The sequence below is a fragment of the Manis pentadactyla genome, chromosome Y (assembly GCF_030020395.1).
Source record: "Manis pentadactyla isolate mManPen7 chromosome Y, mManPen7.hap1, whole genome shotgun sequence".
Classification (NCBI taxonomy): Eukaryota; Metazoa; Chordata; class Mammalia; order Pholidota; family Manidae; genus Manis; species Manis pentadactyla.
Genome location: NC_080039.1, coordinates 1,040,643 through 1,068,306, shown reverse-complemented (window position 1 = coordinate 1,068,306; position 27,664 = coordinate 1,040,643). Strand labels below are relative to the sequence as shown.

The following is a 27,664-nucleotide window of genomic DNA, read 5'->3' as shown; positions in this document are numbered from 1 at the left end:
TTTCAGGACAATCACAGTTGGTAACTGGACAGCAGTTCTTAAAGCTACACGATATGTTCTGGCTAAGATACATGTGGTTTCCAGATGAGGTTGTTTACAAGGATGACTTTGTTGTAAAGCAGATTCAATTGCCCCAGCAGCTGACACCCTGGAAGCTGTAATTTCCTCCATGTCCATCACTAGTGTAGAAGCCTCCATAACCAGCTGTCAAGAGATGTTAAAAAAAAATTCAGCCAGCACTTTTAAGTAACTTTTCTTTTCAAGTACTTTAAATATAAACGTTGTAAAAGATAGCTACAGAATTGGATTTTGTGTTCTTTAGAAATTAAATTTCTCCACTAATTTATTCTTTGAAAAAAAGAAGTCTTTGCCAAAAATATGAAATGGAAAAAATTATGTTACCTCCACCAAATCCTCTGCTGCTGCTGTCACCACCTCCACCACTGTGGCTGCTGCTTGCATGACTACTACTAAAGGCAGAACTGGTGGAAACTCTACTTTGTTGATAGTCTCTGGCACCAAATCCTCCACTGAATCTACTATTAAAAGGAAGAATTCTTTTAATGAACAAGAAATTCAATAAAATGACAATTCCTGTCCATAGACCCACTATTTCTGATTTTTCAAACCAGTTTCCAATGTGGTCAATTCCTCAGTGTTCCTGAAGACCTGAGCAGTTAACATCAACATTTTTGACTCCACTTCAGCCTTCCTAAGGCCATCCCTTATCCAAGTATGCGAATTGTGCACAGTATTTTACTTAACCCCCATAGAGAAAAATAAGAAGGCTGGAAACAATCCGTACCTCTTAGAATGTCCATGACTGCTGCCCTTACAGTGGTGTTCATGAGCCATGTTTCCCAACCAAGATGGCACTTCTTGTTTAGCTTCAACAAGTAGATCCAACAAATCCTTTGTGATATTTCTATTTCTTTCATTAAAGAATGAGGTGGCAAGGCCTACAAGAGTCCAAATATGTATATAATGCCTGGATTCCTGTGAAGTTGCTCAGTGTTTTTACTTATATGCAGAATAACTACAACTCAAAAATGTGACGTTATAATTCAAGTTAAACTGGAATACAAATAACTGTTATCTGACACCTGATTGATGTCATGTCCAACCTTCCCTTAAAAATAAAGGTTCTAGTATTTCAGATTCTGTGTCAAACTAAAACACTTTACCAAGGTTTCCTACACGTCCTGTACGACCAATCCGATGTACATATTCTTCAATATCACTTGGCAAGTCAAAATTGATTACATGTTTCACATTTGAAATGTCTAATCCTCTTGCTGCCACCTGAAAAATAACTTTTGTTAAAAGAAAGCAATAGTCAAACATGCATAACCCAAAAACAAAAATGTACTCACGGATGTAGCCACTAGAATCGGGCTTTTTCCTGAACGGAACTGGTGAAGGGCCTCCTCTCTATCCCTCTGTGATCGATCTCCATGAATACTGGTACAAGCATATCCTTCACAGGATAAGAAATCCTCGAGAGAACTGGCACGCTTCTTGGTCTGCACGAACTCTAACGTCAGTGAATCCTTCCCTGAAAAATTGTATGTAAGATTTTGTTTACTAACAGCAACAGGTGTAATTACCTTTTCTAAATATTAACTGGCTTTCATTTTGTGCTAGGTAAACAAGCACATGGAGCTAATAAAAACTTAACACTTAAGAAGGTAAGTGAAAGACAAGGTAGAGGCTAAGGAGAGCCAAACTGGTCTTTCTTACACCTAGCTGACACTACTTATAATTCACCTTACCTGCTGCATTTAAGAGGTCAAGCAAAAATGACCGTTTGTCTGACTCTTCCACCCAAACTACCTTCTGCGTGATGCTTTCAGACGTAGAGCCAACTCTGCCTACCGTCAGGAAGATATAATCATCCAAGAAATCATGAGCAAGCCACTGAAAAAAGGGAAAAATAAAAGCCTGAAATATTATTACTCTAACTTTTTAAGTGTCTGAAGACACTCAAGTACTTATTAACAAATACGTTCTAAAAAAGGAAGTTGTATTTTTTCTAAAAAAACAACACCTGTATTCCCTTAGGAAAGGTAGCACTGAACATCATGGTGTGGCGAATACCCTTCCGTGGCATACTGCCTTGTTCAACTATACGACGTATCTGAGGTTCAAATCCCATATCCAGCATTCTATCAGCTTCGTCCAACACTACGTATCTGTTACAAAAAATCACCCAATTTAGGATCTGATGAGAAACTTACAGTTGAATATAGTTGTGTCTTTAATTAAGCTTGATACATTTATCCAACACTCTTACTACACAAAGTAACACATGAAATACACTTAAGTCACACAAGCAAAGGAGATTATTACTTGACTCTGTACCAATACAGGCTGTTATTTTTCAAAGACTATGTAGAAAGTTAAAATCATTCATGTTTTAATCTAAATACTAATAAATCACTACAAAATGACCACTAATATTAAAAAAGCTTCATCTCAGAGGAGGGGCCAAGATGGTGGCGACAGAAGGGCAGCAGAAATCTCCTCCCAAAACCATATATATTTTTGAAAATACAACAAATACAACTATTCCTAAAAGAGAGGCCAGAAGATACAGTACAACAAACAGTAAGGCTACATCTACAGCTGCGAGAACCGAGCGCCTCATGAAGGGGGTAAGATACAAGCTGAGGACCGGCAGGAGCTGAGCACTCCACCAACCCCCGCCCACCAGCGGGAGGAGAGGAGTTGGAGTGAGGAGGGTGAGGGAGCCCAGGTATGCTAAATACCAAGCCCTAGTCATCCTCACCGGGAGCACAGACACACAGTACATGGTGTGCTGGATATTAGGGAAACGCAACAGTAAAACATGTGAGCAGGTTGCCACTGCTGGTGCCCTAGGGACAAAAGAAAAGCGAGTGCTTTTTGAAAGACGTAAAGAGAAAGAGGCCTCACAGCATCCAGCCACACTCAGACCAGCAGCTGGGTATCCTGGGGAACTTCAGGCACCATAAACACTAACACTCTGAGCAGAAGTGCAGTTCTGAAGCCCCTCATGGTGGTTAAACAGCCTCCTGTCAATTACCCTTCCCGAGTGGTCCTGCCACAGCAGGGGAGCAGCCTGAGAGTAGCTGCGCCCACAGCAGCTGCCCAGGGCCTCCTCCACAGCCACCGGGGACAGACTCAGAGGCTCCACGGCATGTGGCAGCCCGGCACAGACAGAGGAAGCTGGGACAGGGTGTGAAGGGTAGCCGTTATCGCAGGAGAGCACACCCAGTGTGCCTGCCTCTCCCCGCAGGGCCCGGGGATGCCCCGATGGCTGCACCGCCTGCAGCAGCTCAGGAAATAAAACCAGAAGCTGCTCCTGGTGTGTGGGTAACCGGCACAGGCAGCGGAGAAGGGCAAGGTGACCAACAAGCAGGAGAGGACTTTGTGACACAAGCGCTACCTGCCTACAGCTTCCTCTACCGCCATGAAAAGGCGGAGGAATTTGGTGCAGTCCAGAATTACTCTTGGTGCCCGAGAGAGGGCCTGGAGAGATAGATTTAACCTAACTCCCTGAAAAAGAATTCAATATTAACGTCATAACCATGCTGATGGACCTGCAGAGAAATATGCAAGAGCTAAAGGATCAAGTTAGGAGGAAGAATACAGAAATAAAACAATCTCTGGAAGGACTTGAGAGCAGACTGGCTGGGGTGCCAGAGACCGTTAATGGAACAGAGAGCAGACAACAGAAACACAGAGAAGCTGAGGCAGAGAGAGATAAAAGGATCTCCAGGAATGAAAGACCATTCAGAGAACTGTGTGACCAAGCCAAATGGGACAATATCCACATTAAAGGGGTACCAAAAGAAGAAGAGAGGAAAAGGGACAGAAGGTGCCTTTGAAGAAATAACTGCTGAAAACATCCCAAAACTGGGGGAGGAAATAGTCTCTCAGACCTTGGAAGACCACAAGGGACCCAGGGAGGAGGACACCAAGACGCATAATTAAAATGGCATTGACCAAGGACAAGGCGAGAGTTTTAAAGGCAGCCAGAGAGAGAAAAAAGGTCACCTACAAAGGAAAACCATCAGGATATCATCAGACTTCTCAACAGAAACCTTACAGGCCAGAAGATAACAACATGATATATTTAATGCAATGATACAGAAGGGCCTAGAACAAGGAATACTGTATCAAGCACAATTATCATTTAAATATGAAGGACGCATTAAACAATTTCCGGAAAAGCAAAAGTTGAGGGAATTTGCCTCCCACAAACCACCTCTACAGGGTATTTTAGAGGGACTGCTCTAGATGGGAGCACTCCTAAGGCTAAATAGATGTCACTACAGAAAATAAAATCACAGCAAAGAAAGCACACCAACCAAACACTAACTAAACACAAAAAATAAAATCAACTACGCACAAAAGCAGTCAAAGGAAACACAAGGAGTACAGAATAAAACACCTAACATATAAAGAATGGAGGAGGAGGAATAAGAAGGGAGAGAAATCATCATCAGACTGTATGTATAACAGCTTAATAAGGAAGTTTGTAAGACAGGTAGTAAAGACGCTACCCTTGAACATTTGGTAAACACAAATCTAAAGCCTGCAATGGCAATAAATACATATCTTTCAATATTCACCATAAATGTAAGCAGATTGAATAAACCAATCAAAGGACACAGAGTAACAGAATGGATAAAAAAGCAAGACCCATCTATATTCTGCTTAACAGACACACACCTCAAACCCAAAGACATACACAGACTAAAAGTCAAGAGATGGAAAAAGATATTTTATGCAAACAACTGGGAGAAAAAAGCAGGTGTTGCAGTACTAGTATCAGACAAAATAGACTTCAAAACAGAGAAAGTAAAAAGCAATAAAGAAGGACATTATGTAATGAGAATGAGGTCATTCCAGCAAGAGGATATAACCATTATAAATATACATGCACCCAACACAGGCGTATCAGCATATGGGAAACAAATACTAACAGAACTAAAGGAGGAAAGAGAATGCAATGCATTCATTTTAGGAGACTTCAACAGACCACTTACTCCAAAGGACAGATCACCACCAGACAGAAACTAAGGACACAGAGGTACTGAACAACACACTAGAACAGAAGGACCTAACAGACTTCTATAGAACTCTACACCCATACACACTCTTCTCAAGTGCATATGCAGCATTGTCCAGAGTAGACCATGTATGAGGCCACAAAAAGAACCTCAGTAAATTCAAAAAGGTAGAGATTTTACCAACCAAATTCTCAGGCCGCAAAAGTGTAAAACTAGAAATAAATTGTACAAAGAAAGCAAAAAGGCTCACAAACACATGGAGGCTTAACAACGTGCTCCTAAATAATCAATGGATAATGACCAATTTAAAAGAGATCAGGCAATATTTGGAGACAAATGACAACACCACCACAAAGCCCCAACTTTTGCGGGACACAGTGAAGGCTGTTCTAAGAGGAAAGTATATAGAAATACAGGCCTATTTAAAGTAGGAAGAAAAATCCCAAATGAATAGTCTAAAGTCACAATTATTGAAACTGGAAAAAGAACAAATGAGTCCAAAGTCAGCAAAACAAAGGACATAATAAAAATCAGAGTAGAAATAAATAAAATTGAGAAGAATAAAACAATAGAAAAAATCAATGAAATGAAGAGGTGGATCTTTCAGAAAATAAACGAAATAAGCCCCTACTCCGACTTAGTAAGAGAAAAAGAAGATTCTACACACATCAACAGAATTAGAAATAGGAAAGGAAAAATCACGACGGACCCCACCGAAATACAAAGAATTATTAGAGAATACTATGAGAATCTGGATGCTAACAAGCTGGAAACCTCAAAGAAATGGACAACTTCCTAGAAAAATACAACCTTCCAAGACTGACCAAGAAAGAAAGAGAAAATCTAAAGACACCAATTACTAGCAACGAAGTTGCATCAGTAATCAAAAAACTACTCAAGAGAAAAACCCCCGGGCTAGGTGGATTTACCACAGAATTTTATCAGACATACACAGAAGACAGAATATCAATTTTCCTTAAAGTTTTCCAAAAAATAGAAGAGGCGGGCAAACTTCCAAACTCATTCTATGAAGCCAGCATCACTCTAATACCAAAACCAGGCAAAGACTCCACAGAAAATGAAAACTACAGACCAACATCCCTGACGAACATAGATGCAAAAATACTCAACAAAATATTAGCAAACAGAATTCAAAAAACATCAAGAGGATCATAAACCATGACCAAGTAGGATTCATCCCAGGGACGGAAGGATGGTACAACATTCGAAAATCCATCAACATCATCCACCACATCAACAAACAGAAAGACAAAAACCAGATGACCATCTCCACAGACACTGTGAAAGTGTTCAACAAAATTAAACATCCATTCTCGATAAAAACTCTCAACAATATGGCTAGAGAGGGCAAGTTTCTCAACATAATAAAGGCCATATATGACAAACCCACAGCCAACATCATACTTAACGGTGAGAAGCTGAAAGCTTTACTACTAAGATTGGGAACAAGACAGGGATGCCCACTCTCCCCATTGTTATTCGACATAGTACTGGAGGACCTAGCCACAGCAATTAGACAGAACAAAGAAATACAAGGAATCCAGATTGGTAAAGAAGAGGTCAGATCAAATTGTCCTGTTTTCAGATGACATGATATTGTACATAAAAACACTTAAATACTCCACCCCAAACCTACTAGAACCAATATCTGAATTCAGCAAAGTTACAGGATACAAAATTAATACACAGAAAATCTACTGCTTTCCTATACACTTACAATGAACTTGGAGACAGAGAAATCGGAAAAAAATTCTATTCACAATTGCATCAAAAAGAATAAAATACCTAGGTATAAAACCTAACCAAGGAAGTGAAAGACCTCTATTCTGAAAACTACAAGACACTCTTAAGAGAAACTGAGGTCACTAACAAATGGAAACTCATCCCATGCTCTTGCCCAGGTAGAATGAATATTGTCAAAACGGCCAAACTCATTAAAGCAGTCTACAAATTTAATGCACTCCATATCAAAATACTACAGCGTTCTTTAACAAACTGGAACAACTCTAAAATTCACATGGAACCCCCATTTCAGCAGTCCTGAAAAGGAAGAATAAAGTGGGGGGCATTTTGCTTCCCAACTTCAAGCTCTACTTCAAAGCCACAGTAATCAAGACAATTTGGTACTGTCACCACAACAGACCCACAGACCAGCGGAACCGGATAGAGACCTCTTCATGCACGTATCTCCCCAGGCAAGGGAAACAAAAGCAAAGATGAATAAGCGGGACTATACCAGGCTGAAAAGCTTCTGTACAGCAAAGGACACCATCAATAGAACAAAAAGGAATCCTACAGTATGGGAGAATATATTCATAAATGACAGATCCGATTAAAGGGTTGACATCCAAAATATATAAAGAGCGCGTGCACCTCAACAAACAAAAAGCAAATAATCTAATCCAAAAATGGTCAGAGGAGCTAAACTACAGAGTTCTCCAAAGAAACGCAGATGGCCAACAGAGATATGAAAAGATGCTCCACATCACTAGTCATGAAAGAAATGCAAATGAAAACCGCAATGAGATATCACCTCACAGCGGTATGGATCGCCAGCATCGAAAAAACAAATGACAACAAATGTTGGCGAGGTTGTGGAGAAAGGGGAACCCTCCTACACAGCTGGTGAGAATGTAAATTAGGTTCAACCATGTGGAAAGCAGTACAGAGGTTCCTCAAAAAACTCAAAATAGAAATACCGTTTGACCCAATAATTCCACTCCTAGGAATTTACCCTAAGAATGCAGCAGCCCAGTTTGAAAAAGACATATGCACCCCTAAGTTTATCGCAGCACTATTCACAATAGCCAAGAAATGGAAGCAACCTAAGTGTCCATCAGGAGATGAATGGATAAAGAAGATAGTGGTACATATACACAATGGAATATTATCCAGCTGCAAAAAGAAAACAAATCCTATCATTTCCAACAGCATGGATGGAGCTAGAGTTTATTATGTTCGGAGGAATAAGCCAGGAGGAGAAAGACTAGTACAAAATCATCTCACTCGTATGTGGAGTAGAAGAGCTAAGAAGAAACTGAAGGAACAAAACAGCAGCAGACCCCAAGAACCCAAGAATGGACTAACAGTTACCAAAGGGAAAGGGACTGGGGAGGATGGGTGGGAAGGGAGGGATAAGGGGGTTAAAAAAAACAGGGGCATTATGATTTGCATGTATGATATGGGGAGTGGTGGCACGAGGAGGGCTTTGCAACAAAGAGAAGTAGTGATTCTACAGCATCTTAACATGCTGATGGAAACTGACTGTAATGAGGTTTGCGGCGGAGGCCTGGTGATGGGGGAAGTATAGGCAATATAATATTCCTCATGTGATTGTAGATTAATGATACCAAAAGAAAGCTACATCTCAGGTACAGAAATTAACTTACTTGCAGAAGTCTAATCCAATTTTTCCTCTTTCCATCATATCCAGTAGACGCCCTGGAGTGGCAACTAACAAGTGACACCCACGTTCTAAATCTCGAATCTGCTGACCAATATCAGCACCACCATAAACCACACAAGGTCGAACTCTAGACCGGTATGAAAACTGTAAGCAAAGGATTCATTGGGTAGTCAGAAATGTATCACTAATTAAAAATAGCAACAATAAGTAAAATGCATATTTACTTTTCTGGCTTCCTCATAGATCTGTACAGCCAGTTCTCTTGTAGGAGCTAAAACTAAGGAAACTGGGTATTGTTTACGGCGTCCATACCTTCCATTTTCCTAAAAAGAAATTTTATGAATTAAACTTAAAGACCCAAAATTTGTTCATTCTTTAAAAAATTCTTGACATCAAAATTCCCTTTGTTACTTAAAAATTACATGCAAAACTGGCTTTCTGTTGGATAATCAGTCTGAAAACAAAATTTAAAAAATGAAAATAAAGTACACTTGGCATCACTTAGAAAGAAGGGTCCCAACAAATATTTTGGTAAGTCTTCCAATGAAAAAACTTCTTACAAGGATTTCTTTACCTTCACAGCCCTCAAAGCCTCGACTGGACCATCTGCATAAATCTGACTTAAGATGGATAAGAGAAATGCTGCTGTTTTTCCAGAGCCTGTAAGAAAAACATTTTATGAAGTATTCCAAACACCCTCTTGTGTTAAGAAAATTTTACTCTACGAAAATTTTACTCTATGCCTAATTTTCTGGAAAACATGGTATATTTACACAGCTAAGCAAAAAGTGCCAGCCGAGGAACTTCTGTGAACATTTTATACAATGCACTATTCAATTCTCTGCATTTTAATTTACACAGAAACAACCATTTTGCTTAATCCTGCATCCACTTCCACTTCAATACTTTTTTGGTATATACACTGTTGGAATGTGAAGCAGGAGTCAGCAATTCTGAAGAGTCCAAAAGAGGGTTCTCAGGACCAGTATGTCTCTGCCATTGGAAAACTGTAGTTGTTTCAGGAAAACTCATTGAGAAAGCAGGCAGTGGCGTCAACCTAAAGGCCACAATTAGGTATAAAAGATGGGCAAGCATGGTGATATGATTGGGTTAGCCAAATATGAACACAGTGGACACAATCAGTGTGACAAATCAGACGAGGACGGTTGGTTAAAACCTCTCCACCAAGTGGACACCTGAAGCAGTTAGTTTGTGAAATGTGCATTAACTGTTATAAAACTTACTATACACATCGTATAATACATATATGACAGAGATTGAGAAAACTTACATCAACTTTAAATTCAAATGACTCAAAATTTGTAATACATCCAAACAGAAGTTTTAATACTGTTCTGCCATCTTTAACCCAACCTAAATTAAGAATAAATTACTATTCCTGCCCTCCTCCATTCCCCAATTCCCAAAATACTCTCTTCCTTTTCCCCAACCTAATTTTTATGGATCACAGGATCTTCCCTTGTTCTGTTGCAGCAGTATCAAACTGACAATTTGTTACAGACTTCCCCAAGATACCCTGATGAGACACACTGATTTCATCCAAAGGATCCAAAGACACAAGGTAAAAAGAGACATCACCAACTAGCCTTTACCTAGCTCAAAATCAAGCTAATAAACACAGTACTCAGGTACCCCTACACAATGTACTACTTTTAGCGCTAGTCTAGGTAAGATACTGACTTTTAAACTTCATCAAGTGAGCTTACCTGTTTGGGCACAAGCCATCAAGTCTCTTTTTTCTTTTATAATGGGAATGGCATGCTTTTGCACTGGAGTTGGACGAGTGTAACAAGTAAGCTCAATGTTCCCCATGATAATTTCTCCCATCTCAACATCACTGAACTGTAAAGAAATTTAACCAGATCAAATGTACATAAGATGAGAAATAACACTATCCATTGTAATTTGTTTGATAATACAAGAATGGAAGAAGCCAACTGAATGCCTACCTATTCATGACTAGATTACACCTGCTTTCATTTCAGGTAAAATCGTCATGTTATTTTTTAAGAAAGCGGACTAATGTACAAATAGTGTTGGTTCTTCATTAGACACATTTTTTATTTCAGGATTACTGATAATGGTAACATTAAAAAATATCAGTCTCTCCTTTTTCATAATCCAATGAAGTTTTCAGTAGTAACTTTAATAAAGAATTGTTAAAAAAGTAACACAAAGCAACTTACACTTTCAATATGTGGAGGACAGTTATTTCCAGTTGCCTCTACTGGTATATCATCATACTTCTCAAAGTTAATCCCAGCGTTTCTTCCAGAAAACAGTTCCCTGAAACCAAATTATTATAATGCATATTATACTAGCTAGTACGTTGTCATAACAATCAACACCTTTCATAAACTTACTGCTCCAAGCGTTCACTTGGTGGAAGTGGTTTTGACCAATCATCCTCATCTGATCTGTCACCCCAACGACTGTGTCCACTGCATTCAAATTTGCTAAAGCCAGTCCTTTCACGACTGCCAAAACCATCATAGCCACTTCGTCCACGATCATCAAACCTAACCACAAGCAATTTGCCAAAATATGTCATTTATCCAAAGCCATGTTATCATCTTTCTAGAAGTATATATTAGTTAAACATTTTGGTCACAAGGACATTTAAGATGCCAAAATTCAATATTAACATCTCAATTTGTGAAATAAGGTCTTCTACTTAACCAACGGTTATACATAATGGATACATTTTCAGCTTTAGAAAACCAGCATTGTTCTTTCCTTTTTCTACAATTGTTCAGCTTAGAACAAGTCTCACATGCTAAGAATTAAGTTCTACAATACATTTAACTACTATAAACTTTACATCTGAATTTTGAAACTGATAAACCCAAAAATGTAAGACCAGGAAGAAAAGAAGGAATCTTAGTCTTGTTTGTAAAAAATAATACAGGGGCAACCAGATATTAAATTCGTAAGATCAGTTTATCAAAATTGTGCAGTCATAAAAAATGTTTAAACCAACACAAAAAGCCATAAATGATTAAACAAAAATAACACTATCAAATTGCATATTTCTAGTGGATGTAAATTAAAATATTAAATCAGTAAAGATCTTTGAGCTAACAATAGTAAACCAACATTTGCTTAAATTTGCAAAAGAAGAATGGTCCATTAAGGATGACTAAAGATCAACAAAATAACACAATAATTTACCTTCCCGTTGATCTACATCCATGATCACTGAAGAAAATGGGCTTTTCTCTTGAATCTCGAGACCCAAAATTGCAGTAGGCATCCTTATCTTTACAACTCCAACCTGACCGGTGTCTATCATCTAATCCCCCCAAACAAACAAACAGAAAAAGAAAAAAAATATGACATAATTCTGATCTTTCCAAATAAGGAGGTTTTCAGTCTTCTTTTTAAATTTCATCCCTGTAGAACACCAAGGGTCAATGGATTATTCATGAAAATCACTGGAAAAGAGAACTGAAAGATATAGGTAGTAGGTTTTCACCAGCAAATAGTCATTTTCTTGCCTTAAATCCTCTTTTCTAGGAGAAATTACTGAAGGGAAAAAGGAAACCTTATGATCTTAACATCAATGTACTAAATGAACACCCCCTTTAAAATTAAGTTTACATGTAACGAAAGTATATTACTTTTACATTGACCATAAAACACACAGTTTATATTCCATTCAAGTGTCATGGTTTGCTATACTCCTAAAACCTAGGCTTATTCCGATAAGATTATTTTGAAAAGACCACAGATAATTCTTCTTAAAAGCTGAGACTGCTCTCTCAGAGAAATTTCAAGTGCCTCTCCCAAATCTTTACCTTCAGAAGTAAGCAAGTAGCTAGGGTAGCTCTACGGAAGCATTTTAGTTATGCCCACCCCTAAATACCTCACAAACCATAATACAAAAGTTGGTAAAATAAAAATACGTATTATTGCCAGACAATATACCCTTTCTGGAATTCCCAGTGTAACAAAAGGTTAATTAGCCTCAGGTCCTGTTAGTAGCCTAGGGAAACAAAAAAAAAACGAATAGATACACTACGTGATTAGTAAGAAACAGGTCAGATATACTAGGACAAAAAATTTCAAATTTTATAATGGCTGAAGCACTAAATTCCAGGCACTGAATTATGCTTTGTCTACTTCTTATGGGCTCTCTGTAGAAAATAAGTGGCACTGTGAAAACAGGACTTAGTCAATTAGAAGACTTGGAGAAGGCAACTTGGTAGGAACTTTATCAGCAGCGATATAAATATGAGAAGTCAGTTGAACATCTTCAATACATAAGCACTGTTCTAGTTACTCTTACAAGAAATAAATTAAGTGAATGGAAATAGTGTAAAAGGAGTTTTAATATTTCTATTTGACTCGTAAAAGCAGTTTTGATATTTCTATTTGACTCCAGTGCACTTTTAAATGTCTTCAGACGTACCTATATATAAAATGAAGCTATCTGTATTCAAAAAATACCACTGGATTTTTTCACATGATCCTCAAGGAATAAACCACAAAACATTTGCAGCAGGTAGAGTTTTCAGTAAGAACCCTAAATTTAGTAAACATGTCCATTTGTTAAAACTTTTAACACCCTCGGATCTTCCAGAAAGGTTCCTCAATCCATTCTCATGAAGATCTCCCTATTTTTGAATTTACCTTACATGCGGTATTGGTAAGCACCTCCCCAGTTCAGTATTAAAAAAACCAAAGTAACAATTGGTGTGAACGTTATTTGTATAGGTACACTTACATAAACTATTGTCAAATACTAGAATACAACAATGTTGGATCTAGCTTGGGGAGAACACAAATATGTCAAGGAAAAAAGGAGACTCCAGTTCCTCCCTTGCCTAATTTCCTAATTGGACATGTCTCTAAGGCTCATCTACAGACATTGAAAAGTTAAGAGTAAACTTACACCACAAGCTGATAAAGACGAGAATCAGACACTTTATTAAATTTGTAGCTCCACCATTTGCCAGATGGATGAGACACAGCCATTAGCAGGGTGATTGTTGAATTTTTAAGATCTGTTCCAAAAACTCCTGAAGGTACTGACAACTCCCTTTCAAAACACTCAATATACTCTGGATGCTATGCCAGCAAGATACACTGAGGAGAACTCATTAACCCTTTTCATAACTCTGCAGTTACTTTGAAAAAAAACCCAGCATTAATGAGTTACCTTCTGGTAGATCTATACACACTTAAAAGTTTCATTCAGGAAAACCAGAGACCTCAAGCTATAGTTTATCTTCTCCCTTCCTAAAACACCCCCCTACCCTTACTTATTTACCAGTCTTTATTCTTCCCTTTCAGCTTTAAATATTTTTCCTGACCTTTCCCTTCTTTCAAAAATTTCAGTCATACAAATCATTCTAACAATATATTTAATAAGCTTTCACCACTGTACATTAAAAAACAAACAGTAAAATATATTCGGGATTTTCATAACATTTTAAGCAAACCTTTCAAATGAAGCAGTTCAGGCAAAAAGCTAACATCAGAGAATCTATCCAACTTACTAAGTGTGCACAAGCTTGTACTCCTGCATTTAACTGTTCTACAGTAAACCTGTATAAGGTGGCTTAATACATGTGCAGTTTTAATATACATATTTAATAGAGACATACCCATTTTCAAATTAAAATCAATCATGTTATCAATGTTTACAGATACAACCGCAGACTAGTGGGAACTGTTAACAGTAAAATTATACTAGTGAAAGTGGGTGAAAAGAAGTAACTCTGAATTACATTAAATTAGATGAACCTTTTCAAAGTTAGGAAATGCTTGTTCTTGAACAAGAGAAAATGTGTACAGACTTCCCAGGTACCTCATTTTCCCTAAGCTAACTCATCTCTAAACGTACAAAATGTTGGTTACAAAGTTGCTGTTAATCACCTACCTTTAGATGCTTCTCTGTTCCTTAAGTGAGGTGGTATATAACTCCGTTCTAAGAGAAAAAAAAATAAAAGCACATTATAACATCCAACACACAGCTTTTTACAAAAGCAAGCTTTAAAGCCTCCTCTAAACGTTGTTTTGCAGTAGGGAATAAATACCGAAAAATCAATTATTGCTTAAATAATATAATTTTTACCCTAAAATTGAAGGGTGGGAGACAAGCCTGGCAATCTTGGGAACATGGATTAAGAAAAAATTCCTCTTATCAAATTCAGTTCAGTTACTCATAGTTACTTAACAAACATTTAAAAAGGGCCATCTCTTAGTTAACTTGCATGAATTATAACATATAGCATGTATGGCCATCACTGTAAAAGCCTAAGAAAATATCCTCAAAAAATACACCATCCAAAAAAGATATTTCATGCAAACAATAGGGAGAAAAAAGCAGGTGTAGCCGTAATAGTATTAGACACAATAGAATTCAAAACAAAGAAAGTAAAAAGAGATAAACAAGGACATTACATAATGATAAAGGGCTCAGTCCACCATGAGGATATAACCTTTATAAATAGATATACACCCAACACAGGAGCACCAGCATATGTGCAACAAACACTAACAGAATTAAAGAGGAAATAGAATGCAATGTATTCATCTTAGGAGAATTCAACACACCATTCCCTCCAAAGGACAAATCCACCAGACAGAAAATAAGTAAGGACACAGAGGCGCTGAACAACACACTAGAACAGATGGACCTAATAGACATCTATAGAACTCTACACCCAAAAGCAGCAGGATACATATTCTTCTCAAGTGCACATGGAACATTCTCCAGAATAGACCACATACTAGGCCACAAAAAGAGCTTCAGAAAATTAAAAAAGATTGAAATTCTACCAACCAACTTTTCAGACCACAAAGGTATAAAACTAGAAATTGTAAAAAGAAGGCAAAAAGGCTCACAAACACATGGAGGCTTAACAACATGCTTCTAAATAGTCAATGGATCAACGACCAGATTAAAATGGAGATCCAGCAATATATGGAAATAAATGACAACAACACAAAGACCCTATTTCTGTGGGACACGGCTAAAGCAGTCTTCAGATGAACGTACATAGCAATCCAGGCATACTTAAAGAAGGAAGAACAAACCCGAATAAATAGTCTAATGTCAAAATTATCAAAATTGGAAAAAGAACAAAAGAGGCCTAAGTCAGCAGAAGGAGGGACATAATAAAGATCAGAGAAGAAATAAACAAAATTGAGAAGAATAAAACAATAGAAAAAAAATCAATGAAACTAAGCTAGTTCTTTGAGAAAATACACAAAATAGATAAGCCTCTAGCCAAATTTATTAAGAAAAAGAGAAACAACACACATCAACAGAATCAGAAACAAGAAAGGAAACATCACGATGGAACGAACAGAAATATAAAGAATTATTAGAGACTACTATAAAAACCTATATGCTGAGAAGCTGGAAAACCTAGAAGAAATGGCCAACTTCCTAGAAAAATACAACCTTCCAAGACTGACCAAGTAAGAAACACAAAATCTAAAGAAATCCTTTACCAGCAACGAAATTGAAGCAGTAATCAAAAACCTACCCAAGAAAAAAAAGACCCAGGCCAGATGGATTGATTTACTTCAGAATTTTATCAGACATAAAGAAAAGATATAATGCCCATTCTCCTTAAAGTTTTCCAAACAGTAAAACAGGAGGAAATACTCCCAAACTCATTCTATGAAGCCAATATCACCATAATGCCAAAACCAGGCAAACACTACACCAGAAAAGAAAATTACAGACCAATATCCCTGAAGAACGTAGATGAAAAAATACTCAATAAAATATTAACAAACTGAATTCAAAAATATATCAAGAGGATCATACACCACAACCAAGTGGGATTCATCCCGGGGATGCAAGGCTTGTACAACATTCGAAAATCCATCAACATCATTCACCACATCAAAAAAAAAGAAAGGCAAAAACCACAAGAGCGTCTCCATAGATGCTGAAAAAGCTTTTGACAAAATTCAACATCCATTCATGATAAAAACTCTCAGCTAAATGAGTATAGAGGGCATGTACCTCACATTAATAAAGGCCATATATGATAAACCCACAGCCAACATCATACTGAACAGCGAGAAGCTGAAAGCTTTTCCTCTGAGATCGGGAACAAGACAGGGACGCCCACTGTCCCCACTGTTATTTAACATAGTACTGGAGGTCCTAGACACGGCAATCAGACAAAACAAAGAAATACAAGGAATCCGGATTGGTAAAGAAGAAGTTAAACTGTCACTATTTGCAGATAACAGGATATTGTACATAAAAAACCCAAAAGACTCCACTCCAAAACTACTAGAACTGATACCAGAATTCAGCAAAGTTGCAGGATAAAAAATTAACACACAGAAATCTGTGGCTTTCCTATACACTAACAATGACCCAATAGAAAGAGTAATCAGGAAAACAATTCCATTCACAATTGCATCAAAAAGAATAAAATACCTAGGAATAAACCTAACCAAAGAAGTGAAAGCCTTATACCCTGAAAACTATAAGACACTCTTAAGAGAAATTAAAGAGGACACTAAAAATTGGAAACACATCCCATGCTCTTGGCTAGGAAGAATTAATATCGTCAAAATGGCCATCCTGCCCAAAGCAATACACAGATTTGATACAATCCCTATCAAATTACCAACAATATTCTTCAACAAACTGGAACAAATAGTTCAAAAGTTCATCTGGAAACACCAAAGACCCCGAATAGCGAAAGCAATCCTGAGAAAGAAGAATAAAGTGGGGGAGGGGTAACTCACTCAACAACTTCAAGCTCTCCTACAAAGCCATAGTAATCAAGACAATTTGGTACTGGCACAAGAACAGAGCCAAAGACAGTGGAACATACTAGAGACTCTAGACATTAACCCAAACATATATGGTCATTAATATTCGATAAAGGAGCCATGGGCATACAATCGGGAAATGACAATCTCTTCAACAGATGGTGCTGGCAAAACTGGACAGCTACATGTAAAAGAATGAAAGTGGATCACTATTTAACCCCATACACAAAAGTGAATTCAAAATGGATCAGAGACCTGAATGTAAGTCATGAAACCATAAAACTCTTGGAAAAAAACATAGGCAAAAATCTCTTAGACATAAAAATGAGTGACCTCTTCTTGAACATATCTCCCCAGGCAAGGAAAACAAAAGCAAAAATGAACAGGACTATATTAGGCTGAATAGTTTGTGTACAGAAAAAGACACCATCAATAGAGAAAAAAGGTACCCTAGAGAATGGGATAATATATTTGTAAATTACAGATCAGATAAAGGATTTAGATTCAAAATATATAAAGAGCTCACCCACCTAAACAAACAAAAAACAAATAATCCCATCAAAAAATGGGCAGAGGAATTGAACAGACAGTTCTCCAAAAAAGAAATTCAGATTGCCAAGACACACATGAAAAGATGGTCCACATCGCTAATTATCATAGAAATGGAAATTAAAACCACAATGAGATATCACCTCAGACCAGTAAGGATGGCTACCATCCAAAAGACAAACAACAAATGTTGGCGAGGTTGTGGAGAAAGGTGAACCCTCGTACACTGCTGGTGGGAATGTAACTTAGTTCAACCATTGTGGAAAGCAGCATGGAGGTTCCTCAAAATGCTCAAAATAGACTTATCATTTGACCCAGGAATTCCATTTCTAGGAATTTACCCTAAAAATGCAGCACTCCACTTTGAAAAACACAGACGCACCCCTATGTTTATCGCAGCATTATTTACAATAGCCAAGAAATGGAAGCAACCTAAGTGTCCATCAGTAGATGAATGGATAAAGAAGATGTGGTACATATACACAATGGAGTATTATTCAGCCATAAGGAGAAAACAAATCCTAAAATTTGCAACAACATGGATGGAGCTAGAGGGTATGACGCTCAGTGAAATAAGCCAAGAGGAGAAAGACAAGTACCAAATGATTTCACTCATATGTGGAGTATAAGAACAAAGGAAAAACTGAAGGAACAAAACAGCAGCAGAACCACAGAACCCAGGAATGGACTAACAGTTACCAAAGGGAGAGAGACTGGGGAGAACAGGAGGGTAGGGAGGGATAAGGGCAGGGAAGAAGATAGGGGGCATTATGATTAGCATGTATAATGTCCTGGGTGTGGGAAAGGGAAGGGCTGTGCAACACAGAGAAGACAAGCAATGATTCTACAACATCTTACTACGCTGATGGACAGTAACTGTAATGGGGTTTGTGGGGCATACTTGGGGTAGGGGAGAGCCTAGTAAACATAATGCTCTTCATGTAACTGTAGATTCATGATAACAAAATTAAAATTAAAAAAATAAAAAACATGCACCATCCTACTATGCTGATGGACAGTGATTGTAATATTGTATGTGGGGGGAACTTAGTGATTGGGGGAGTCTAGTATACATAATGTTCCTCATGTAATTGTACATTAATGATACCAAACAAACAGACAAACAAAAAACACAGATCTGAGGGGAAAAAATGCACTAAATCAACTCCAATTACCCAAAATAAGGCTTTGTTTCTATTCTCGTAAATGAAGTCCAAGTTTAAATTAAAGAGCAGGGAAAGGAAAATGACAATAAGAACAGTGTGTGTTACCTCGATTGTTTGTAAGTGAACAGCCTGGTCTATCACCAAGGAATAAAAACACTTAAATCTACATAGTAGAAGAAGAAAGTCAGTTTTATACCTTAAAACTCAAATTTTAATCTCTAACTTTCCGACTGAATTAAGTATCCCAAACCGTTAGAATTAAATTATCCATATAATGGCAAATAACATTACCTGAACTAACCATATACTTAAAGAAGTTTTTTGAAGGGTATCCACTGCTTTCCTGCAAGCCTGAGACCAAGGTGAGATCAGCTGCTAAATGATATACCACCACCAATTCCTCTCCCTACCCAAATAGTAATGTCTGTGAAGTCCTCAAAACAGGAAATCAAGCCAACTCTGCTCCCCCAAAGAACAAAATATTTCAAGAGCTAACAAAAAGATGTAGAAACATTTTAAAGAATTTAATACAGCTGACATTTTATTTGTTTTATTTTGGTGTCATATAATTACATGAGCAACATGGTGGTTACTAGATTCCCAGCACCAAGTCCCCACCATACAGCTGACATTTTAAATTCTCACTACCACCTAACAACCCATACAGCCTAGTTCTATTTGTCTCAGATTCTTCATGGGAAATAAATGGCAGTAACTTTAACACATAAACAAATACAGGTTCTGAACAATATGGTAACAGTTCAGGTAATTTCACAGATAGAACATGTCTTCCACCTCCTTCCTGCTTGCCCAGGAAACAACAATAAAAATGTATTGGTACTACATTAATTTTCTTCTAAACCAAGTTACCACTCAAAAAGAACCACAAGTCTCTTACTGTCCAGGCCTGTCAAAGTAATTCATGTGGAAAACAGAAGGGAAAAAAGCTTCAATTAAAATTAGCAAAAACAATGACATGTGAACATTAAGCTAATGAAGATTTTAGAGAGAAAAAAATTACTTACTGCTTGTTGTAATTCCTCCTTCACTTTGATTATCAGAGGATTTCAGGTCTAGACCAGCAAACTGAAAGATAAGATATTAAAACTTCACATGCTGACACACGCATTACTACACTACTAAGGTAAAAATCAAGTATAGATAGCATTACAAACAAAATACAAATCTCAAGACTTACATTCCCTTTAACCCTATATATAGGCTAGCTGCCCTGTCTGCAGCTGTTAAAAATCTTAAGTATAGTTGATACACAATATACTACTGGTTTCAACTGTACAACATAGTGATTCAATACTTATACCCATTATGAACTACTCACCAAGAAAAATGTAGTTACTGTCACCAAAGATACTAAAAATTACTTATAAACCCTACAAAGGACAAATGCAAGAGGCAGGACGCCAGCACCCCACTACAGATAGTTCAAACACCTTCATTTAAAGCAATTTTCCCTGCAAAAATTTTCCTTACTAAAAGATCTTTAATTATCAAACTAAATCGTTAATCATTTCTCAAAGCCACTGGTTTTCTGCTTGGTATTCTTTTAAGCCTAAAAACATCTACCCAAAAAACGTTTAGCACAATTTGCAATCTCCTTAAATAACCCTATCTCAAGACTGATCAACTATTCAATTCGGTTAATCCCTAAGCAGAAACCCACCCCTCATCACCAACTGGCAGTTAAGCATTGTGGCACTTTACTAACGCTGGATCATTCAACTGAAAAGCAGTTATTTCTCGCATTGCAGGGATTATAGTGTGGCACAACTGACATTTCATTCTTGTAAAAGTCTGTCTTCAATCTCAGTTCCTACCTGCCAACACACTGGTGAGATTTCAACACCATAGAAAATGGTTATTCCGCTTTGTTGCACTGTAACTAACCAAAGAAGCTTAATTAAGTTCTATTTAGAAGCAGAACAGTTATATACACAAAAAAAAAAAAACAACCCACGAAGAGCAAACAGCATTGTCACCAAATGTTACTAAGACAATAACGTTTATAAACACTGGAGTAAAAGTTTAAGATAACGTTACCAAATTACACCAAGGGTCAACATTAAGGCATTAAATCTTAATTATCACAACTTTTCCTGGACGAATTTGTTTACTACTTAATTCTAATGAGCCGCGGGGTGCAGTTTTTCGAGTTAAACAGATTCCATTTGCACAGGTAATTTTACAAGTGTGAATGCCTTTGCTCTAGATTTATTTTCAACTTTTGTGCTCTTTTAAACACGTCAAATCTCATAAAATTGCAGGCTTTTAACATAACGCATCATTAGCAGGAAAACATCCTCATAAAAGCAAGCGGTGAGATCTATCAAATCCCTTAAATATACATGTAACTAAAATTTAGGAACAATTAGTGTCATTAAGATTCTTGCACAATTTAGTAGGAGTTCGTCAGTTTGTGTAAAAAGTTATGCTCTATAAATTCCTTCTACTAAATGTGGAAGACATAAGGTGTGCCTTGAAAGTGCAAAACGACTCATTTACTGTTTCTCTGGAGAAAATACAGAAAAATGAAATAGAGTAGCTCTCCTGGCTACTCAGACTACGTATCCTTTCCCCCATTCCCAGTAGTTTGGCGAAAAATGTATTCTACTTAATTAGGGAAATCCTTAGCTTTGACTATTTCAAGGTTTCTCTCCTTAGGCACAATAAAGTCAGTAACAAAAACCTTATCTACTCAGCTGATCTACTGTCCGAGTACTTTTCGTCTCATTAACCCCAAAGTTGAACGATTAACAGAAGAACATGAACACCACATTGTACCACTCCCCAAATACGCACGGCCCACGGCTAAACAGTCATCCCGCGACTTCACTGATTTAGGAGAGGGAGCAGGGCAGTACTAGCTTCCTAACTTCCCAAGTCTTCTAGCCTGCGTCCAGCTTCCATTACCCCCAGTCACCGGTTAAGGGAGGCACACAGAGGCCATTGTTCCCTCCTCTAGTGACTCTTCCGGCTCTCCTGCATCACAAAACTTTCCACTACCGAAACGCGGCCTCGTTATCGGCAGCACCCGGCTATTACAAGGAGGCAGAAGGCCCGCGAGACAAAACTAAATAACCGTTTCATAGTTTATTTTGTAGTCAGTCATTCGGCGGCCCCGCTCCCACCGACCCAGATCGGGTGGGCCTGAGGCTTGTTACCCGACAACAGCGAGGCACAGCCAAACAGCCTAAACAAAGCGGCCGCCGCCATTACCGCTAAGAGACGGCCTCACTCCTTCCCGACGCTCTCACATTCCGCGGCCGCCAACTACTCTCATGCGCACACCAACGACACTTCCAAGCTTTAATCAAGGCCGACCAATGACAACCAAGCCTCTCGTACCCTTTCGCGTACTTCCATCCATTTACTAATTAGTTATCGCAGCACACGTGCACCTCTGGGAGACTGCACGTGCACACATACAGAAGCCGCCAGCCACTGTGGGCAGCCGGGTAAGATACCTGAGTCGAGCCTGTCCCTAGTAACAGTGAAAGCCGGAAATACTGCCGCCGCCTCTGCACAAGCTTAATAGGGTTTTCTCACCGCCTAGACTCCCACTCACCTCAAGCCACAGTTTCCTTCAAGGCGTCTAGTTTCCATTACGCCATAGGCTACCTTAAGCAGGGAAGGGGGAGCACGCAAACAGCCCAGAAGGCACATTTCTCCTTACCTGCTGGTGGACCCGCTCAAGCTCACTCATGCCAGAAGCGAACCAAGAAACCGGAGCTTTCCACCTTCGGTCCAGCGTTGTCCGTTCTGTGTATTCCTCTTACGTTCTCCCGGCACCACCCCTCTTACGTATAAATGACTAAATCGCGTTAGGATCTTCTGGTTAATCGCGTTTCCCTAAAGCTCTCAGAACTCGCGAGAGCTTTATTTCTTCCGTCCTTCGGCAACGTCTTGGACTTCTTGGGAGCTGAGAATAAGCCGTCATTCTTCGAACTATCGCGAGAGCTTAAACGTAGTGCCAAATCCCCTTTAACTCCTCTTCTCCTCCGTGTTTTCGTAGGTTTCCTTCTTTACTGAGCTAGCGCTCTTTTCCTTTTCCCTTCCAGTAGTCAGAATTCACACAAAATGTTTACGTTTTTACTAGCCCTCGTCTGCCTTTGGGAAGTTTTTCCTATGCAAGACTATTAAAATACCCATAGTACGCATTGTGTGAGGGGATCACCGGGAGAACAGCGTAGGACAGAGAAGGCACACAGTGAATCTGTGGCATCTTGCTGTGCTGATGGACAGTGACTGGACAGCACTGGGGTATGGGTGGTGACTTGATAATAGAGGTAAATGTAGTAACCACACTGCTTTTCATGTGAATGTGAAACCTAAGTAAGAGTGTCTATCAATAATACCTTAATAAAAAAAAATACAGAAAAAACACCCAAATAACGTTTGATTCATGTGACCTCAGGTGTCGTCGGGTGCGTGGCCAGTTTGTGCAGAAGTCAACAGTGGCTTGAGTAGAATACTCTGGGAGGGGAAAGAAAAGACGTTGTGGGTAGAGTCTGCAGAGGATGTTCAGGTTGAGGAACATCGGAGGGGGTATTCCAGCTGGCTGTGGGAAGCTGCCCGTCTGAATGGTTTAGGATGCTGGGGTCTTGGGCAGGAACCCAAGGCCTCTCTGCTTTCGCAGCGGCCGAGAGGTAACCCATGCTCTGGGGGCCACCCGTTATTTGGTGAGGGGACAATGAAACTACTTTAAGGTGAATGACGATTAGGTAAAGTGCCATCCCATCTCCTCCTCTCCTTCCTCTTGGCAGGAGGCATTTCGTTTTTCTCCGGTGGTGTAGGCTCTGTAGCTTCTACTGCTGCACTGCTGTCCAAAGCCACTGGGCCCTGGAGGTTGTGGATGATACTCTTGGGGCCCAACGGCTTTAGTGCTGTTTGGATGGGCATAATCCACCTGCTGAAAGAACTGTGCTTGTCCACATAGGCTTGGAATGGAAGGAAGTGAGCTACTGTTGTCAGAAGAATCACTTCTCTCTTAGGTTCCTTAGTTCAGATTTAGCGCCATAGGCCCCTCAAATGAAAGAGAACATTCAAGTGAGCAGCAGCTTCTGTGTAAGAAATGCACTAACATTCCTCTTAGGGAAACAATTAAATATGCAAGGTTCTGCACCATCCTCCATGGGTGTCCTGCTGCTGGGATTCATATTACATTCTCAAAACATTTGTCACATAAAAGATATTTCTGCTTTTTCAGTTTTAAAACACTCAAATGTGACTGGATCAAGTTTCTTTACTGCTTTTTCAACTTCTAGCTTTAAAGCTAGCTTACATAAACGTTTTTTCAGCAAGTAAAAAACCAGGACACTTACCATTGTGAACTTAATGCATAAATATGATTAAAAGGTATGATATAAACTAAATTCCCTAATGCATTTCCTCCCCAAAATGATCTAACACAACAAAATAAAAGGAATATACATAAAAATTATTTAATATGTAAATGTCCACATATACAAATACAATGTGTTCATAATTGCTTATGTAAACAGAGTTAATGTTTTCCAAAATGGTGGAAATATGTATTTACAATTATATGGCATTCCTATTCCTAAAAATATCCTAATATGTTGAGACTAGTCAAAATACTTTGTATTTATATGAAAAGCAGAGTTCTGACAGAAAGGGTTTTTGCATTTTCACCCATGTGAAAGATTGTAAAGAACTAACTGTTCACTGCATTTCAGGACATAGGACATGCCTGACCCTTTGCTAACCATGGCCAGTGGCACTTGTCAGTCATCGTGAAAACCAGATTACACAAATTTGCAAAATGCTTTCCTGAGAAACTAATCTTCCTAATATTAAAGACCTTTTTGAACTCTGAGATTGGTGAGTTCATGCTATGGAGCACTAGGGAGGTGTATTCGCATCATTTCCTTTTCATTTAGAGTAGCACAAAATGTGAGTCTGAGACTTAGAAGATGATGCAGGGGTTCCTGATGACGAAGCCGAAGAATGAGCTTCACAAACACTCAAGGAAGTAGAGCAAGGTACAGGCTTTTATTTAGAGATAAAGTGAAAGGACAGAGCTCTCGGCTCACACCAGGAGAGGACAAGAGAGTCCATAGTGGTGCATTGTCTAGGGGGTTTTATAGGCAGTTGAGGATTTTTCGAGAACATGAAAGAAACTTAGGGATGTGGGATTGCATCACCTGCCCTGTCCTAAAGGTGGGCTGGGACATAGTCTGATTGCTAGGGCTGACAGCAGAGTCCTGGGTTATGCTGATACCCTTGCAGAACACTCAAACATTCAAGGCCAAGTTGCTCCTGGCCATTTGACCTTTCATTGATCTCACTGAAGATGTCTGTATCTTTACCCAAGAGAATTAGTGTGATCTTGAATTTGCAAAGTGCTTAGCACAAACTTTCAGTAGGAACTTCTTTGCCCATTGTTACATGGCTCTGACTGTAAATATTCCACCCTGCTTTTCCCGGAGGCCCTCACCCTACTCTGACTACACCCACCATTCCTGTTTCAAAGCTATGTTTCTGACAGGTCTTATGTATGTATGTGAAAATTAGCCCTAACAACAGACATAAATGTGGGTCAAATTGCAGTATTTCCAGAATCTCTTGTCTGGCCTTTGTACATCTCCATATCAGTAGTGTTTCCAAGGGTGGAGAAAAGTAGTACACTTCCATATCAATAGCTGATTACAAGGTGGGGTGAGCAAGGGTATATACCTGGATTGGGAGGTTTGGTGGAGTCCCTTTTTGCAGTTGAGTTCCCAGAGACATGGGTGAGCCAAAGTGGATGATTGCTTATACGTGTTAGGAAAATAGATATGAGTGGGGTGGAAAGAGGAAAAAGTCCAGGAAAGCCCACTAAAAAAGATTCAGAGTTAATGAGTTGCTCACTTAAAGCTCAACAAGCCAGGAGTAACTTGGCCTGCAATGTTTGAATGTTACCGAGATAAAGGAACGTATGTCAAGCATAGCCCATGTCTTTATTCTGTTAAACATGCAGGCCCAGATCTTATTAACCTATCTATAAGCTGTTTTTTCTCCTTTAGCCTTTATCAAGTAATTTAAAACCTTCGCATCGAATTTAGCATGCAGGCCCAGCTGTAAACACCATAGTAAAATACAAGAAGGATTCCTTCTTAAAGATAAAATTGCATTTTAACATTCAGGAAAATAAGAAGTAAGATTCTTTATGTACTCTTTAGCAGACAATAACTTAGCCCAACTTGCGGAGCTGGGCAGGTAGTTTTAATTGATATGTTCTCAAACCAAGCTGCTCTCCTGGGAGGTGATCAGAGCAGTAAATTTCTTGTTTTAATTTTATTTATTTATTATTATTTTTTATTAAGGTATCATTGATATACATTCTTATGAAGCTTTCACATGAAAAACGTGGTTATTACATTCACTCTTATTGAGTCGACCCCCCATATCCAATTGCAGTCACTGTGCCTCAATGTAGTAAGATGCCACAGACTCCCTATTTGTCTTCTTGAGCTACACTGTCTTCCCTGTGACTCCACACAGACACCATGTGCACCAATCATGATACAACACAATCAGCTTCTCTCTCCTTCCCCACCAACCCTTCCACACCCCTACCCTTTGGTAACTACTAGTCCCTTCTTGGAGTCTACAAGTATCCTGGTATTTTGTTTCTTCAGTTTTGCTTCATTGCTCTACTCCACAATTGAGGGAAATCATTTGGCACTTGTCTTTCTCTGTCTGACTTATTTCACTGAGCATTATACCTTCTAGCTCCATCCATGTTGTTGCAAATGGTAGGATTTGTTTGTTTCTTATAGCTGAATAATATTCCATTGTGTATATGTACCACCTCTTCTTTATCCATTCATCTACTGATGGACACTTAGTTTGCTTCCCTAACTTGACTACTGTAAATAGTGCTGCAATAAACATACAGGTGCATATCTTTTTGAATCTGAGATCCTCCATTCCTAGTGTAAATTTCTAGGAGTGGAATTCCTGGGTCAGATGGTATTTCTATTTTATGATTTTTGAGGAACCTCCATATTGCTTTCTACAATGGTTGAACTAGTTTACCTTCCTACCAGCACTCTAGGAGGGTTCTCTTTCTCCACATCCTCATCAGCATTTGTTGTTCCTAGTCTTTTTCCGCCCCTTTTGAAGATTCTTCTCTCCTATAAGAGAAGTGCATGATTCAATTAGCAGATGAAAGAAAAGGCCCAAATCGAGCCAGAAAGGAGTCCACAGCATTACCACCCACTTTCTGATGCACAGTGAGATAAATGCAGCACCTGATAGGGAGGGAAGGACCAGTGGGGACAGAAGAGGGGCAGACTTTGCCATGGGTATAGTCCAGAGTTGGGAAGCTTGGTCTCCAGGACCAGCTCAGTCACTGACTGAGTGTTACTTTGAAGCTCAGTTTCTATGGGATTCATTTTTTTTGCATACTTTTAATATGGAGATGAGAATATAGATCTTTCTAGTTCTTTAATGAGTAGGATGTGTTGAGAGCAGAAAGAGGAAGGGGGGAAGTTCCCTGTGAAGTGGAAAGTGCCCTACGTGCAATCTTTTATGATCACTAATAATGTATTACTTGGAATGGAACTACAAAGCCAAATTAAGGGAGGAAAGATGGGAAGATGCAGATCCTTGTTCTTACATCTTTAAAGATGACATTTCGATAAAGAGTAGTAGTTTGACTTCCCTTA

At 38.7% G+C, this 27,664-nt stretch overlaps 1 protein-coding gene and 1 pseudogene across 1 annotated transcript; one reads left to right on the top strand and one right to left on the bottom strand.

Moving 5' to 3' along the window:
• Positions 1 to 22,205, bottom strand: LOC130682177 (ATP-dependent RNA helicase DDX3X-like). The gene is made up of 16 exons (XM_057496328.1): positions 22,125 to 22,205; positions 20,000 to 20,060; positions 11,677 to 11,824; positions 10,869 to 11,024; positions 10,692 to 10,791; positions 10,212 to 10,347; positions 9,059 to 9,144; positions 8,709 to 8,807; positions 8,468 to 8,628; positions 2,048 to 2,192; positions 1,773 to 1,917; positions 1,374 to 1,555; positions 1,185 to 1,302; positions 806 to 959; positions 403 to 536; positions 1 to 204 (listed from the first exon to the last, which is right to left on the bottom strand). The coding sequence occupies exons 1-16, from the start codon at positions 22,203 to 22,205 to the stop codon at positions 125 to 127; spliced, it is 1,986 nt and encodes a 661-aa protein (XP_057352311.1). The 3' UTR covers positions 1 to 124.
• A 65-nt stretch (positions 22,206 to 22,270) lies between these two features.
• Positions 22,271 to 27,664, top strand: part of LOC130682176 (regulator of nonsense transcripts 3B-like) — a 50,976-nt pseudogene continuing 45,582 nt past the window's right edge.